The sequence below is a fragment of the Pholis gunnellus genome, assembly GCF_910591455.1.
Source record: "Pholis gunnellus genome assembly, chromosome: 21".
In the NCBI taxonomy this organism is placed as follows: Eukaryota; Metazoa; Chordata; class Actinopteri; order Perciformes; family Pholidae; genus Pholis; species Pholis gunnellus.
In genome coordinates, this window is record NC_136548.1 from 3,904,385 (window position 1) to 3,919,051 (window position 14,667).

A 14,667-nucleotide genomic window follows, 5' to 3' on the forward strand; every position below is an offset into this window, starting at 1 on the left:
CCATCTGGCAATGGGACAGAGTTATCATACACAGAGTATGATATGGGAACCAATTACTCGTTGCTGTGATCTCAGTGGTCCTCAGTGCTCGAAGTGGGTCAGTAGTAAGCGGTACTTCTACATTTTACTCTTTGGCGTACCGCTTCTCACAAGCTGCCGGTACAAACGCCTCGGCCCTCTTCATATCAGGTTCTCTGGGTCATACGGTGTAGCGCCAGCATTTTTGTGCCGTATGAACATAAAAACAATGAGGAGAGCATCTGGACGAGGGGAGGGGAGGTGAGAACCAGGGAGAATCGATGTTCAGACGAAGGCTGTGTAAATAACAAAATCATAATTTAACTGGAGCAACTTTTGTCTTCAAGTTATTTGGGCATTATCTATATTGACAATAATGTCCCAAAATAATGTGAAATTGCATCGTTTTAAGTAAAAGTGTTCTTAGAGGAGGACTCCCAAATCCAACATATCCTAGTATCTGTCATTTACTGTCGAAATGTAGAATGTAATAGTGATCGCTGATACTGTGGCATAAAGCAGCATACGTTCTGCAGATGTGGTGTGTGAGCTGCTGGTTTGTCTACCTGCTCGTCTGCTGAGGACCTCCACCACTGAAGGGGGGAAGAAGCCCACCCGGTCCGTCCCCCGCTGGGTGTCATGGATGTGACCTTTCCAGCGGCCGTCTGAGTGCTGCTCCACGACCTGACACCAACAAATCATGAGCACGCTTAAGCTGAAATCTTTGTGTCGCTGCAAACAGCATTAGCTTCGCGACGATTCACAATCACATTAGACAAGAGTATTGAACATAAACAGTCTGGAACAAATTAGTCAAGAGATGTGAAGACTGAGAGCTTTGATTAAAGGGGGGGAGGTGGGTGAAGAATTTGGAGCTTTGAGGGGTTTGCTTTCATAACATTTCCCCTTTTCAACTGCACACCAACTCTAAGTATGCATGTCACGTGTGTGACTCCTCCAGGCATGTTTTTAAGTCCGTAATGAGAGAGCCAATGAGCTGGAAGTACAGTCTATTCATCGTGAGTGTTAACAAAATGCCTGGAGAGGACAAAAACCTCCGCCTTCTGACAGGAAACCACGACGACATACGAGTCCGTACAGGAGTCTGAGGTGTCACAATGACTCGTATAAAGATATCAAAATACACAGCAGTGAGCACGTAAACACAAAAATGTGCACACGCATGAATTAGTGCAAACAGCGTGTGTGTCTGTGTGTGGGGGGGGGGATGCGATAACAAGTTGTTAATGAGAGAGTTACAGCAGCAAGTTAGTGCCTGTTCCTCTGCTGTGGTCTCCTTGCTCAGGGTACACTAAATTACCCTGCAACATCCCACGCAAATCCCAACAACACGACTTCACTCACACAAGTCTTCATCGTATAATCCTCACACGGCCTGTGAATAGGCAGCACAAGGCAGGTAAAGAGGACTTGCAGCTGAGTGGATGTTAAAGTAGTTCCATTCTAGTGAACTGTAACATGGTTCACCTGTACATGACCGGTGTTACAGTACTTACTGCATGGCTACAGACGTGAACTGAACACACAACAAGCCTTCACTTGGGAAAGGTGCAGCACAGTGAATATGCAATGTTAACAGAGATTTTGTAATCTGAACCATTAAAAGGTGAAGAAGTTTGTCTGGAGTTTTTTTTTTGTCGTCTTTCAATCGTCCATCTCGCTGAACAGATGAGCTTCTCTTTTTTACAAATGTATCAATCCGCACCGACACCCAGAGGGCTACCTGGAGTATGAAGTCATGATCACGTCGTGTTAACAATGCATACCACACCACATCCCTCATTGTCACACATAGACTGGGATTTATAAATGAGTGGTGTGGGTGTATAAACATCATGCATACTTCAGACCAGGCATATATATATATATATATATAGATGTGTGATCAACGTATCTTCATACAACAAAAGTTATTTTTTTATATTGGTGCGTGGAACTGATCTTATTTTGGGGGACAAAATAAGTATGTTTGTTATGTAACTAAGTATGTACCGAAAGTAAGTTTAAATATATGTATAAACATACACTTTTGGTTTCGTACAAGACACGAACCACGGGCTCCTGAGTGAAGGTCCTGTGGCTGTTTGACCCATCCGTCCACTGCGACCGGCTCCCTTTGCAGACTTTGTCGCTCTTTATACGTCACCTGACCTCCTTAGAGGCAGCCCTGCACGCCCAGGCTCAGGGTTATGTAGGTTATATAAGAATTACTCTTTATACGTCACCTGACCGTGAGCGCATTACTTTTTGTAGGTTTGAGTATGAACAGTGAAAGTAAACCGCTTGGAGTGATATAAGTTTGAGACGGAATCTAATAATAAAACAATAATGTTTTTTTCAATATATATGTTTTGATTTAAATTAAATTCATTTTTCATTTGATTTGATTATTTTTTTTAAATGTTTAGCTTAGAATTATGTCATTTTTGTTATTCAGCTCCACTGCATATCTTGAATGTCAAAACAAAAAAACAATTAGTTAGCCAATTTCCACCAAGTATTGACAGCGATCTGTAAAATGCTTAATTTTGATAAATAAATTGATGGGAGGCATCATCATATGTCAGGGCGGTCATGGTATTTTAAGCTGATCAATCATCATTTGTAAAGTCTCCTCTGACGTCTTCAAATCACGTTATAAATGAACAACTACTTTACAAACAAAGCTAACAAAGGGTAAAAAGAAAAACGTTGTTATTGGAGCCACTACCAATTTAACTGGAAGACATAAAGCAGGAGAATGGCAGAATTGCCATTACCAACTCAAGCAAAAACAGGAGTACTGCTAACTTACTGTAGCAGACAGCCTTAAAAGAGAAAGGGGTAATTTTGTCAAGAAAAAAAACACATACCATAATAAGCTCTCCAGCCCGGAGGTTAAGAGCGGTGGGGTCGTGGAGGTTCCAGTAGTCCTTCAGCGCTCTGACCTGGAGAGAGCTTGATGCCTCTGCACAGAGACAGAGAGAATCAGACACCATCATCTCTGTTCTGACCTCTCTCTTTGCCACCTAGCAAGCTCTCCCCCACTGTTCCCACGGCTTCTGCCTCCATCACAAACCCACACTTCACAAAAGCATCAATGAAGTCCGAAAAAACTGTTTTTAAGAGCCACTAACCTCTCAGCAACTGTTTGATTTCCCTGCTGGCTGTGGAGGTGGTGAACTGGTTGACGATGTCCAAAGCTGTCTGGTTGTAGGTGTTGCGCATGTTCACATTGATGCCCGCCTAGAAACACACACACACACACAGACACTGTGGGATTAGTGTGGGTGAGGTTCAGTATGAAAACAAAACCCTCCCTCCTTTATTAAAGCATAACAATTTCAGTGGGAAGTTGCATTAGTTGGTAATTGTCTTTGTAGCTACGCCTCCAACATAAAAATATTAGTGTCAGCCTTCAAAATCCAATAAAAGCTGGACTGAAATGATGTTTTACGTCTTTGCTTACATCAAGCAGCAGCCGCACTACTTCCGTTTTGCCATAGAGAGCAGCCTCGTGCAGAGACGTCCCGGCTTTGGTGGTCCTGTTGATGTCGATACCGGCTTTGAGCAGCAACCTGGGTAATCAAAGCAGAAACACTCATGTAAGGCCGCAGGCAACCCTCAGAAAACAGATTCATCCATTCAACTGTTAGAGACATCTGCGACATCTCATTAAGCCATATACCCCCCACTCATCCGCCCACACACACACATATATAGCTGAATGCTGATGGCGTTGCATCCAGAGCGCGGTTGCAGGAGGAGGAGGTCCTCAGCTCGCTGTGTGAACGTTGAGTCAGGTTCTTAGGATGTAAACAACACTTAAGCACTGCTGTAGGATATTAGCTGCATGGTGTTTTCTGAATGTCACCACACTACCAACACATCTTTGCCACCAATTTGTGCGGTGGATGCTAACATTTCTGCTGCTACTTCCTAGTTTCCAGTCAAGTTAGTAAAAGAAATCAATAAATGAAATGTTACAGATAAAGTTGTACGTCAATAAGAAAAAAAAGTCCTTATATTAAAAGTCTCCAAAGAAACATATTATAACTTAATTCTCAAAATATTTTGTTTTCCTTTTTTAACTTTTTTCTTAAGAACATGAATACAGAAAGAACTACAAGAATAAAGTTTTTAATTTTATGAATAATAATCACAATATTCTAGTAAGATGGTATGTTATTCTTGATCTCTCACCTGTTTACTTCATAAAATAAGCTTATTGTAACAACAACTGGAACTATTCTTGAAATCTCACTTATTCTTGTAATTTTCCAACTTAACTTTATAAAGAAAATTACAAGAATAAAGCCGGAGAGAGAGATGACGATGGAGTATCAAAACAAACATCTTGTAACATTACACGCTTATTCCTGAAACATCATGACTTTTTTCTTATAATATTACTTTTGTTCTCAAAACTTCCAACTTCATTCACAAAAATGTCTGATACTGCATTAGAAGACTGAATGATTCCTTAGACTACTACAGAAATATGTCTAAATTTGCACAAATTAAAGAGTTTGAAACTTTCGCACAGAGCTTACACAAACACCCCCTGATGATGACATTTACGTCACGTGGACCTCAGGGGAGAAAACTGAAATGCATGTCTACACTAAGTATAGAATATGTCACGGCAAAGGTTCTCAACATGGGGTCTCCTTCTGTTTTGAGGATCAAATGTAGTTATGAATTATCCCAATGTGATTTTTTTGTTTTGATCAAAATGAATACTGTTATCTTCCCACATAACTAGGGTGTATATATGATACTAAATCAACACCAAAGTCTTCACATCTTCCCTGGGACAAGACCGTATCTCTCGCTTGTCTTTGCAGCTCCAGTTCGAGCCAGACCCAGAAAACTTCTCCAGCTACACAAAAAGTAGGTACTGTAAGACGTCTGCTGTGGAGGAGACAGAGACTCTTTGAAGAGACATAAATCCCTTAGTGGGAGATCACAGGCAAATTCTGCTGAGTAAACTCTGAATAAACTCGTGTGCTAATGCGGTGATCTTTTTTTCATATATTTGTGCTGAAAGCTCGTCTTTTCTCCTTCATGTCTACTATTAATTTCCCCAGTTCAGGAGAAGGAGAGAGGAGGATGGAGATGCTATTGCGAAATGGATCTGATAATCGCTAACAGCATGCCTGAGAGGCAGGGTGGAGTTACTTGGCTAAGCACATACATATTTACACAGATATGCTGGCATAAAAAAACACACACACTGAGGAAAATGTGAAGTTACTGGGATTAAATATCACTGCAGTAGAGAGTGTGTTCTTTTTAAATGTGGAGATCGTTGCTGGTTTTGTCTTCTGGGGTTACCTGAGGGGAAATGTTTAGCACCTGCAGCTGTGAATTAAGGCCTGACACACACATATATCCTGTGAAGTGTCAGTGGACTGGAGCGATCATGGAAATAATAACGGTAATAGCTGTGGTAGTAACACAAGCTGTACGGTTAGGATAGTATCAGCAGTAGTAGAAGTGGTAGCACTGACTGCCTTAGTAATGGTGACCGTGATAGTAGCAGTAAGAATAGCTGCTGTAGCAGAACTAGTGGTTGTTATTGTGGCAGTTGTTGTGATTTTAGTTGCAACCGTGGATATAGAGGTACCAACAGTAATAGTGGTAGCATTAGCAGTAGCAGAGGTTAACAAAAACCAAGATGGCGACAAATAAAATCGTGGTTGAAGTAGACAGAAGCTGCTGGGAAGATGATGGACCATGTGATAGAATTATATTACAGTACATTTCAACGCTGCTTCCTGCTGTGATCTTACTTGATTATGTCTTTGTGTCCATTCCTGGCTGCCAGGTGGAGAGGAGTGGTGGATGGAGAGTCCATGTTGTCCCCTTCTAACAGCGCTGCCACCATGTTACTGCTCAGCAGCAACTGAGCCACCTAAGGAGAAATGAAGACAAAGTGTGAGCTGTGAGAACAGAGGAGTGGCAGAATCCGGGCAAGAATTACAGCATTAGAAGTACTTAAATATATATGCAAGGCCATGAGGTTTGGTGGTAAGAATATATGGACTGAAATAACATATATGGTGACTTACAGTACATATAGGGACAAGCTAGTACAGAGAGGCTTATCCACTACTCAGCAGCTGTCTAAAGATACCCTAGCCTCCACTCACACACACACACACACACACACACACACACACACACACACACACACACTCACTCACTCACTCACAAAGTCTGTGTGTCACTAAACAGCCCAAAGCCTTCTATTCTTTCACAGCTAAACTGCAGACTCAGATCTGATGAGAGAACATTTAACAGGCATAGGAAGTGTGTGTGTGTGTGTGTCTAATTCTGAATTACAGGGCCAGCTATACATCTCCTTGCGTGGTTCATCTGCCGATGTGACAGAGAAACAGTAAAACACACTGCAATGTGCAATCCCTTTAACATTACAGTGTGCGTGTGTCCAAAAAGAGCCACTGAAGCCTATTTTCCTTTCGCTCATACAAGCTTAATTTAGCTGTGGGTCACTTCATCTAAGCCGCTGTTGATGTTTGACAAAGGCCATCCCCATCCAAAAAGGGCCCAATAGGGTGTTTTCACATTTTTTCTTTTCTTTCCTATTTAGCAAATTGGGGCCACGATCTTAATTCCGTTTGTGCAACCCTGTCGTACCTTTTTTTTGTAAAAAGTACACTCAAGTATTCTCATACCTTCAGTCTCCCGAACTCGCAGGCCAGATCTAGAGGAGTCTTCTTCCCCTTGTTCATCAGGCAGGGATTAGACTGGTGCTGCAGCAACATCTCAGACTGAGAGAGAAAGGGAGAAAGGATAACGTAAGTGATACCACCTCATGCACTATGCACTCGCATGTCAGTCATCCCGACACATTCTGTGTGTGTATGTTGATGTTTTGTCTTTGAACAGAAGAGAGGAACATACGATAGCTCTGTTGAGCATCGTCAGTATTGTGTTCGATGGTGTACCAAAGAGGTCCGGCCTCCATATGGGTTATATGACAGCTTAAGGTGTGTGTGTGTGTATCTATCCATTAAGAGATTCCAGGAGCCACACGGATGAGGCTGGAGGAAAGGAATGTGTGCGTTCACTGCCTTCAGACTCTTGTGAATAACCTGTGTCATGGCATAAACGGTATTACCGGTATTGTTACAAAATCCACCCCCTATTGACACAAAGGGGGTGGATTTCAGAGGGCTGGTAATGTGTGTGAACTCACCACCTCGTAGTGTCCATACTGAGCGGAGAGATGTAACGGCATCTGTCCGTCATTGGAGGTGGAGTTGACTGAAGCTCCGGCTCTCAGCAACAACAAGACGGAGTCTGCTTTACCCTGCCACGCTGCGTAGTGGAGGGGGCGCATGCCTGGGGGCGGAAACACGGGTGAGGGTTAGAGCCCACGAGATGGGGAGGGAAAGATAGCGAGATGTGTTTGAAAGAAGCACTAATGAGAATGTCACCCTGACAATATCATAGTAATGTCATCAGAGGCTTAGGAGTTTTAACAGAAAGCCTGTCAAGCAGGACGGGTCTAACGAAGGAAATTATCAATTTGCATTATGGGAATCAAGTGCTCTCTGGAGCCATATTAGGGACTTAAAGCCTGTATCTCGGCCTCTGCAGAGTTGATTTTTTACCAATATTTTTTTTTATCTGTCTCTTGCAAATCAACCAACTTTATGGAAGTGTAATACTAAAACACTGGAGTGCCCCATTAAATGTAAGGCGGGCGTTATTCTTAGTGTCAGCAAATCCCACGCAAAGAGCAAAACTGACTTTCGTTTTCTGGCTTTGACACTAAGCCCTAAGCCCACCGGTTCCTATAGGAGATGTAAATATTTAACTGTGAAACAAGCTGTAACCCCACCGTTGACATATTATCACCTCAAATGTGTGAGCAAACAATTGTACAATCACACATCCCGCAAACACATTGGACTTGAAAATCAGTCCAATGTTCACTCTTTGAAGTTGTGGGATCAAAAAACCAAAGCAACGAGTTGAGAGACACTAAAACGCCGAGCATGTGACTATGTGTCATGTGACACCTTTCACACCTTTTCACATGTCATGCACTGTTGATACAAAAAAGTATTGGTTAGTGTCACAAGTCACAATTATACAGTATGTATGTATTGAGTGTTTCTGTTGGTGGGAATGACAGATGACAGATCTTGACACATATCCTCTCATGATCGAGTGGTTAGTACAAATATACGTCTACAAAAATATAACGTATGTATTATAAGAGATGTATTAAAATAGTTCATGACATTTCTCAATCACCAAATCAGATTTTAAATGCTGCTGAAAATCAATATTATAATAATAACAACCCAGCGTCTGCGAATGCGCCTCATAATGCGTACCGTTAGATTTAGATGCATAATGTCGGGTTAAAAGAAGTAATAATAGCTCATGATAAAGCTTGTTAGCTTGACATTTTTAAAAGCCTTGTATATGTGTAAGTAGTTACGCTAGGACGTCACAGCAAAATGCAGGGGGATGAGCAATGATACATCGGGATCTTGGGTCTTGATGCGCACTAATGCTTTAGAAAAGCAGCCATTCTATAACATTCACTCCCCAGATGGCTGCGTCCTGACTGGCGTACCTTGACTAGTCCAGACTGTGCTGTGGGCCTCAAATGGCGTGACGCTACGTGATGCTGTGCCGTGTGTTCCCCTGAGCATGCAAACAACCCCTGGATGCCCAAACTGACGAACTGGAAGGAAGCGCCAAGAGTCAAATTCAACCTTCAAAACAGTCCTTAAGAAATCTATCGCTGACCTCAGAGGCGTCACACACGGTTATGAGCACTACGCCCCTCTGGTCTCAGCAGCCGAGCTGCCACTCCTGGCGCCGATTCTACTACATTTGTTCCGCTTGGAGTCTGAAGATATATTTGCTGTAGCACTGCTGTCACTGCCTGGCAGACTAACTTCAAAGTGAATCATATTTATTCATATGGGTCAAACTTATTTTACAGCTGAGTGTGTGAGAAAGCTGTTGTGGAAGTTTCAGGCTCAATTTAACCCCCACTGACTTCCCGAAACGTGGGCATTTCTTTCCCATAAAGTTGCAGGTTTGTCTGGTGACACGGGTTCATAGCCGGTGAAGTTGCTCTGCTGGCGCGTTACCGTTGATGTCCTTGATATCCACCGTGGCCTGGGCCTCCAGCAGCAGAGACAGCAGCTCCGTGGTGCCCGTCAGAGCGGCGTGGTGCAGCGCTGAGAAGCTACGGGTGAGAGACAAGAAGGGGGGGGGGGGTTAAGGGAGGGCAAGAGGGAGAAGAGACAAGGAGATGAGAAGGCTTATAAATCATACTGATGACTTTACAGCAGGTGAGCCCCTTTCAAAACTCCAGACAGATAATGTGTGTGTGTGTGTGTGTGCGTGCTCTCATCAAAACTTCAGACGGGATGTGTGTGTGTGTGTGTGTAATATCCTATTACGAACTGCAGCCTCAGATAAGAATTTATGTGTTTTTCTGAGTTCGTATCCCCATTCATCCATCAACACTTCCGACTGAGAAGACAAGTGTGTCTGTGTGTACTTGTTGAGTTTTAGACCTTCAGAGTGAGGACATTTCTGGAAAGTGAGGACATTTTGGCTGATCCTCACATCTACAAAGGCCTATTTGAGGGTTCAGAGTCGGCTCACGGATCAGGTTAGGGTAAGGGTAGGGGTTTGCCATTTAGTTGTGATGGTTAAGGTTAGGGTAAGGAGAAAGGGAATGCATTAAGTCAATGAGTGTCCTCACAAAGATAGAAGTAAAGGGAAGCGTGTGTGTGAATGTGTTGAGTGTGTAACTATAGGCTAAGATAAGATGCGTGCGTTTTCCCACACCAAAAATGTGTGTGTGTGTGTGTGTGTGTGTGTGGGGGGGGGGGGGGGGGGGGGGGGGGGTTATCAGAGATGAAATGTGTGTGTGTGTGTGTGTGTGTGTGTCTGTCAGGTCGCAGTATATTCCGCAGAGGGAGAAATTAAATGCATAAATTCGACGAGTTGTGCTTTTGCTTTGGGCGACAGAAGCACAGTGAGTGTTTGAGAAGAGGGCAACAACATCACGAGAGCAGAGCCCGAGATGCAGCACACTCTACATCCACTACAGTGCAGAGGCTTCAGGTGATCCAACACAGCCTCAGGCAGTCACAGTGAGAGCCCTGAGCTCTGCCACCAGTGGAAATATACATCCTGGATACATGTGGAAAGAGAACTTACTGTAGTTTTGGCAAAAGATGTCAATAGACATGTTTTTAAAAAAGTACTTTCATTGCCTAAACCAAGTAATGCTGCATATGTGAACCTAAAAACTAAGTAAACCTACGTTGGAAGTACATTTTGAGAAGAGATGAATGTATGAATATAATGAGCTGGAACTGTGAGTTTTATTGTGAACATGGAAGTGAATTTAAAAAAAGCACAATGCATGTAAAGAGCGTAAACTGACACGCGGTCCCCGACTCCAAAACAGACGTGACCCAGAGCATCGTAGTTTGAAGCACAGCGCCACTGACCGAGCTGCAGCATTTGACGAGTTGGTAGTTTGGATGTGTTGGTTTATAATTAGTTAAGTTGTGATACTCTGTGAAGTTTGACAAGCTAGACATTATGACGTTTAGAAATCTGAGGGATCTCCAGACCGTGAAGGGGCTTATCTTATCAGCTGCATTGTTTAGTCCTTCATGCCCCTCAGCCACACACACACACACACACACACACACACACACACACACACACACACACACACACACACGTTTGTTCGTTCATCCACCCATCTACTCCTCTACCAGACCATACCTTGTCCATATCCGGAGTCACTTCCAGCCCTTTCTACAGAGACACACAGGCACAATCTCTCTCTGCAGTGGTGTTGACTCAGTGACAAGCGACTGTTTGCTAACCTTCCCCTTCCCTTCTTCATCCCCTCTGCACTGATCTCATATATCACAGGTAGCCCCTTTCTCTGTGCCACTCTCACACACACACACACACACACACACACACTCTGTCACGGATTGGACATGTTTAATTTCAACACCCCTATTGTGCATCACCTCCCACACACTGCACTGACCCTGCATGTAGATACACGTCGCAGGCCTCGGTCAACCCACACACTGCTTGTAGGCCAACGCATCAACACACACAGCGTCTTTACAGAGGGGGGAGGCTTTGCATGTCTGAGGGTCTCCTTTGCTAGAGCTCAAAAAAAATAAACTAGATGGATAAGAACAAAGAACAAAATCTTTGTTTTGCCTTTTCAAAACCCCCCCCAACATTTTCTTTGTGGTAACAGGTTATGTTAAAGAAAGAAAAAGCCACTGCGGATAGCACCCCCCTCAGTGTGTGCTGGAGTCCCTTCTGATCACCGTAGCGACAGCGCACAAAGGTGCTGTGACATCATCTTCAAAAGGGGACACATGCTGAATCCTTCATTCGGCAATGAAGCAGAGGAACGTCTGCACTTCGTCAGTTGTTTGCTGTAGTGTAGGGGTCTGCAGTGTTTTAACTTGGAACCTCCACCGAGGGGGTTCTAGTAAAAGAACGAGGTGCCAGTTATTATCTACAGAGAAGCATTCTAATGAGCAACGAAGTGAACTGGACTCAAACAGGTTTGACAGATGACTCTTCATGTATTTAAAGGCCGATCCTTGCTTCTAACTAAACACACTCAATTTCCTGTCATTTCCTACGTGCCTAAGAATGAGAGAATAACTCCGAAGGGCTCTTCATGAAGGGCGTTATGAGTCACGCGGTGGTTAAGACTGAAGACAAACAGGAGGCACAGGTTGGCTTTTTGTTTTCCAATATGCATTTCAATCAAGACAGTGACTCGTCCATTGCATTCTTTAGACTCATCTTCCCGCTCATCTCAGGGGCTGACTAACACACACACACACACACACACACACACACACACACACACACACACACACACACACACACACACACACACACACGCCTCTTACCCGTCTGAGTCCTGGTAGTTGATGTTGAGCCTCTTGGCGGAGCCCAACAACTCTGGAACAAGACAGAGACAGAGGGAGGGAGGGAGGGAATGGAAAAAGAGTATTAGTATTTGGTGACATATTTGTCTTTTCATCAGAGCTCTCCAGAAATCCCTCCATCCCTGCCAGACCCCGTGTGTGTTTTCACAATGTGTTTTTTTTTTTTTCCTGCACTTCTGCCCGTCATCGCTCCCTTCCTTCAAACAACCTGACAGCCCCGACAGGATGGGGAGCTTTCCTCAACTCCTGCTGCCTCTGTCTGTCTGTCTCTCTCTCTCTGTCTCTCTCTCTCTCTCTGTCTCTCTCTCTCTCTCTGTCTCTCTCTCTCTCTCTCTCTCTCTCTCTCTCTCTCTGTCTCTCTCTCTCTCTCTCTCTCTGTCTCTCTCTCTGTCTCTCTCTCTCTGTCTCTCTCTCTCTCTCTCTCTGTCTCTCTCTGTCTCTCTCTCTCTCTCTGTCTCTCTCTCTCTCTGTCTCTCTCTCTCTCTCTCTGTCTCTCTCTCTGTCTCTCTCTGTCTCTCTCTGCCTCTCTCTGTCTCTCTCTCTCTCTGTCTCTCTCTCTCTCTCTCTGTCTCTCTCTCTGTCTCTCTCTGTCTCTCTCTGCCTCTCTCTGTCTCTCTCTCTCTCTGTCTCTCTCTCTCTCTCTCTGTCTCTCTCTCTCTCTCTCTCTGTCTCTCTCTCTGTCTCTCTCTCTCTCTCTCTCTCTCTCTGTCTCTCTCTGTCTCTCTCTCTCTCTCTGTCTCTCTCTCTCTCTGTCTCTCTCTCTCTCTCTCTGTCTCTCTCTCTGTCTCTCTCTGTCTCTCTCTGCCTCTCTCTGTCTCTCTCTCTGTCTCTCTCTGTCTCTCTCTCTCTCTCTGTCTCTCTCTGCCTCTCTCTCTCTGTCTCTCTCTGTCTCTCTCTCAGTGTGTCTGACACCCTCACGGCAGCCAAATGATTCATGAGCGAAGTGATTCTGCCTTGCGGAAACGTAGCATTCCACCTCATTTACACTGCTATCTTATGGGCTCTTTGGAATCGACAGTGACAAACACTAAACACAAGCACGCCAGGATAAAATAATACATGTTTTTCTTTTCTCGGCAGCAGCACCCGGTTGCAAAAATAGCAGAATTCAGTTAGCAAGACTGAACAGGTTTTTTTTCCTTTCTTTTCCCACTCACCTTGGAACAGACAGACTGCTACTTGTCTTACTCGTTCACACTGTACTCCAAGAGGGAACATTCTCTAGGGCATCATATAGTCACTTTCATTGGTCCTGCTTCCATGTGTGTTAACCAAAATCACAAACAAATGTGACGGAGATTGAAATTCAATATTTTCTAATAATTCCAAAATACTTTCAGACTGTTCACAATGTCTCAAACTGAATACCAGTTGCCTAAACTAATTGACAAACTGGTCCCGGCAGTTGCATAATGGAAATATTTTCCTTAGGAACCTAAATAGAAGGCTGTATTTGTATTTGTATCAAATGTAATTTATCTAAAAGGTAGAAAGTGTAAACTTCTAACTTCAACTCTTCGACATACATAATCCTCTTTTTTCATCACCTGGCGCCAATCAAATCTGGCCATCATCCCAAAGCTAAAAGCCTCGCTCTAAAAAGATATCTAACTAAGTTTCCAGACTTCAGATGTCATACATCCATCTCCAGCCGCTAGTGAGGGCTGGAAGCTCTTCTCACACAGCTAAGAATCTCTGGACGTCCTACAGCAGAGATCTACTGTAAAGGGCCTACTGTCCACCAAGACCCACACAGGAAGCCTCCGAATACTGAGCCATTCATTGCACTCAATCTCCATCACTGTTTTCTCCCACTTAGGTGTGGAAAATCACATAAGTGTGTGTGTGTGTGTGTGTGTGTGCGCGCGCGTGTGTGTGTGTGTGTGTGTGTGTGTGTGTGTGTGTGTGTGTGTGAGACAGGAAGGGAAAGAGAAGTAGAGTTAACCAGAGGTGAAGGTTTCAGACTGGTACCACCAGTAGAGATTAGTGCTGAAACAGCAATAAATCAATTAGCTAATTGACAGAACTTTAACCATCTACCTTTTGAACGGATGGGTTCTTGTTTAAGACATTCATGATATCACTTAGAAATGTCAAACATTCTCCGGTAACATTGGAAACTGAAGCTCTGATGGTGAAACAGAACAAGTGGTTAGAGGCGATGGGGATGATGGACATATTGCGTTATATTCTGACATTCTATAGACTAAACAAATAAGGGGATGAAAGAAATGATTAAAAGATGACTTGAAAAGATGATTGTCAGCTGCAGCTCTATTCGTGATAAAGATGTATTCTAATTCAAATACAGATACGTAAAATACGTATGCGGCTGGGTAAACAACCGTTAAGCCACACCTTTCTGAAAATAGAATTGGGGGGCGCCCGTGTCCGACAATAAGGCTGTCACGATAATAACTTCTGTTGCACAATATATTATGCCAGAAATAATTGCGATATAAACAATATTATTGTCATTTTGAGACCATCTTATGCCACTGATGTAATGACAATATAATAGCGTGATCATGCAGGTACATCCTTTAAAAAGAGCAATGAGTCTATTCATTCTTAAGAATATTCAGACATTGTAATTGGACAGTGAAAAGATATTTAAATATTCTTAGTG

The 14,667-nt window shown here is 43.5% G+C and overlaps 1 protein-coding gene across 1 annotated transcript in view; it reads right to left on the reverse strand.

Annotated features, from left to right (window-relative positions):
* The window catches only part of LOC306712890 (CASK interacting protein 2), a 53,412-nt gene that overhangs the window by 16,816 nt on the left and 21,929 nt on the right, over nt 1-14,667 (reverse strand). The window contains exons 3-11 of the mRNA XM_079182362.1: nt 12,000-12,051; nt 9,165-9,262; nt 7,244-7,389; nt 6,720-6,815; nt 5,814-5,935; nt 3,488-3,596; nt 3,156-3,264; nt 2,892-2,986; nt 585-702 (exon numbers count right to left, since the gene is read on the reverse strand). Of these exons, the coding sequence (XP_079038488.1) occupies nt 585-702; nt 2,892-2,986; nt 3,156-3,264; nt 3,488-3,596; nt 5,814-5,935; nt 6,720-6,815; nt 7,244-7,389; nt 9,165-9,262; nt 12,000-12,051 (945 nt within the window). The remainder of the gene's footprint in view (nt 1-584; nt 703-2,891; nt 2,987-3,155; nt 3,265-3,487; nt 3,597-5,813; nt 5,936-6,719; nt 6,816-7,243; nt 7,390-9,164; nt 9,263-11,999; nt 12,052-14,667) is intronic.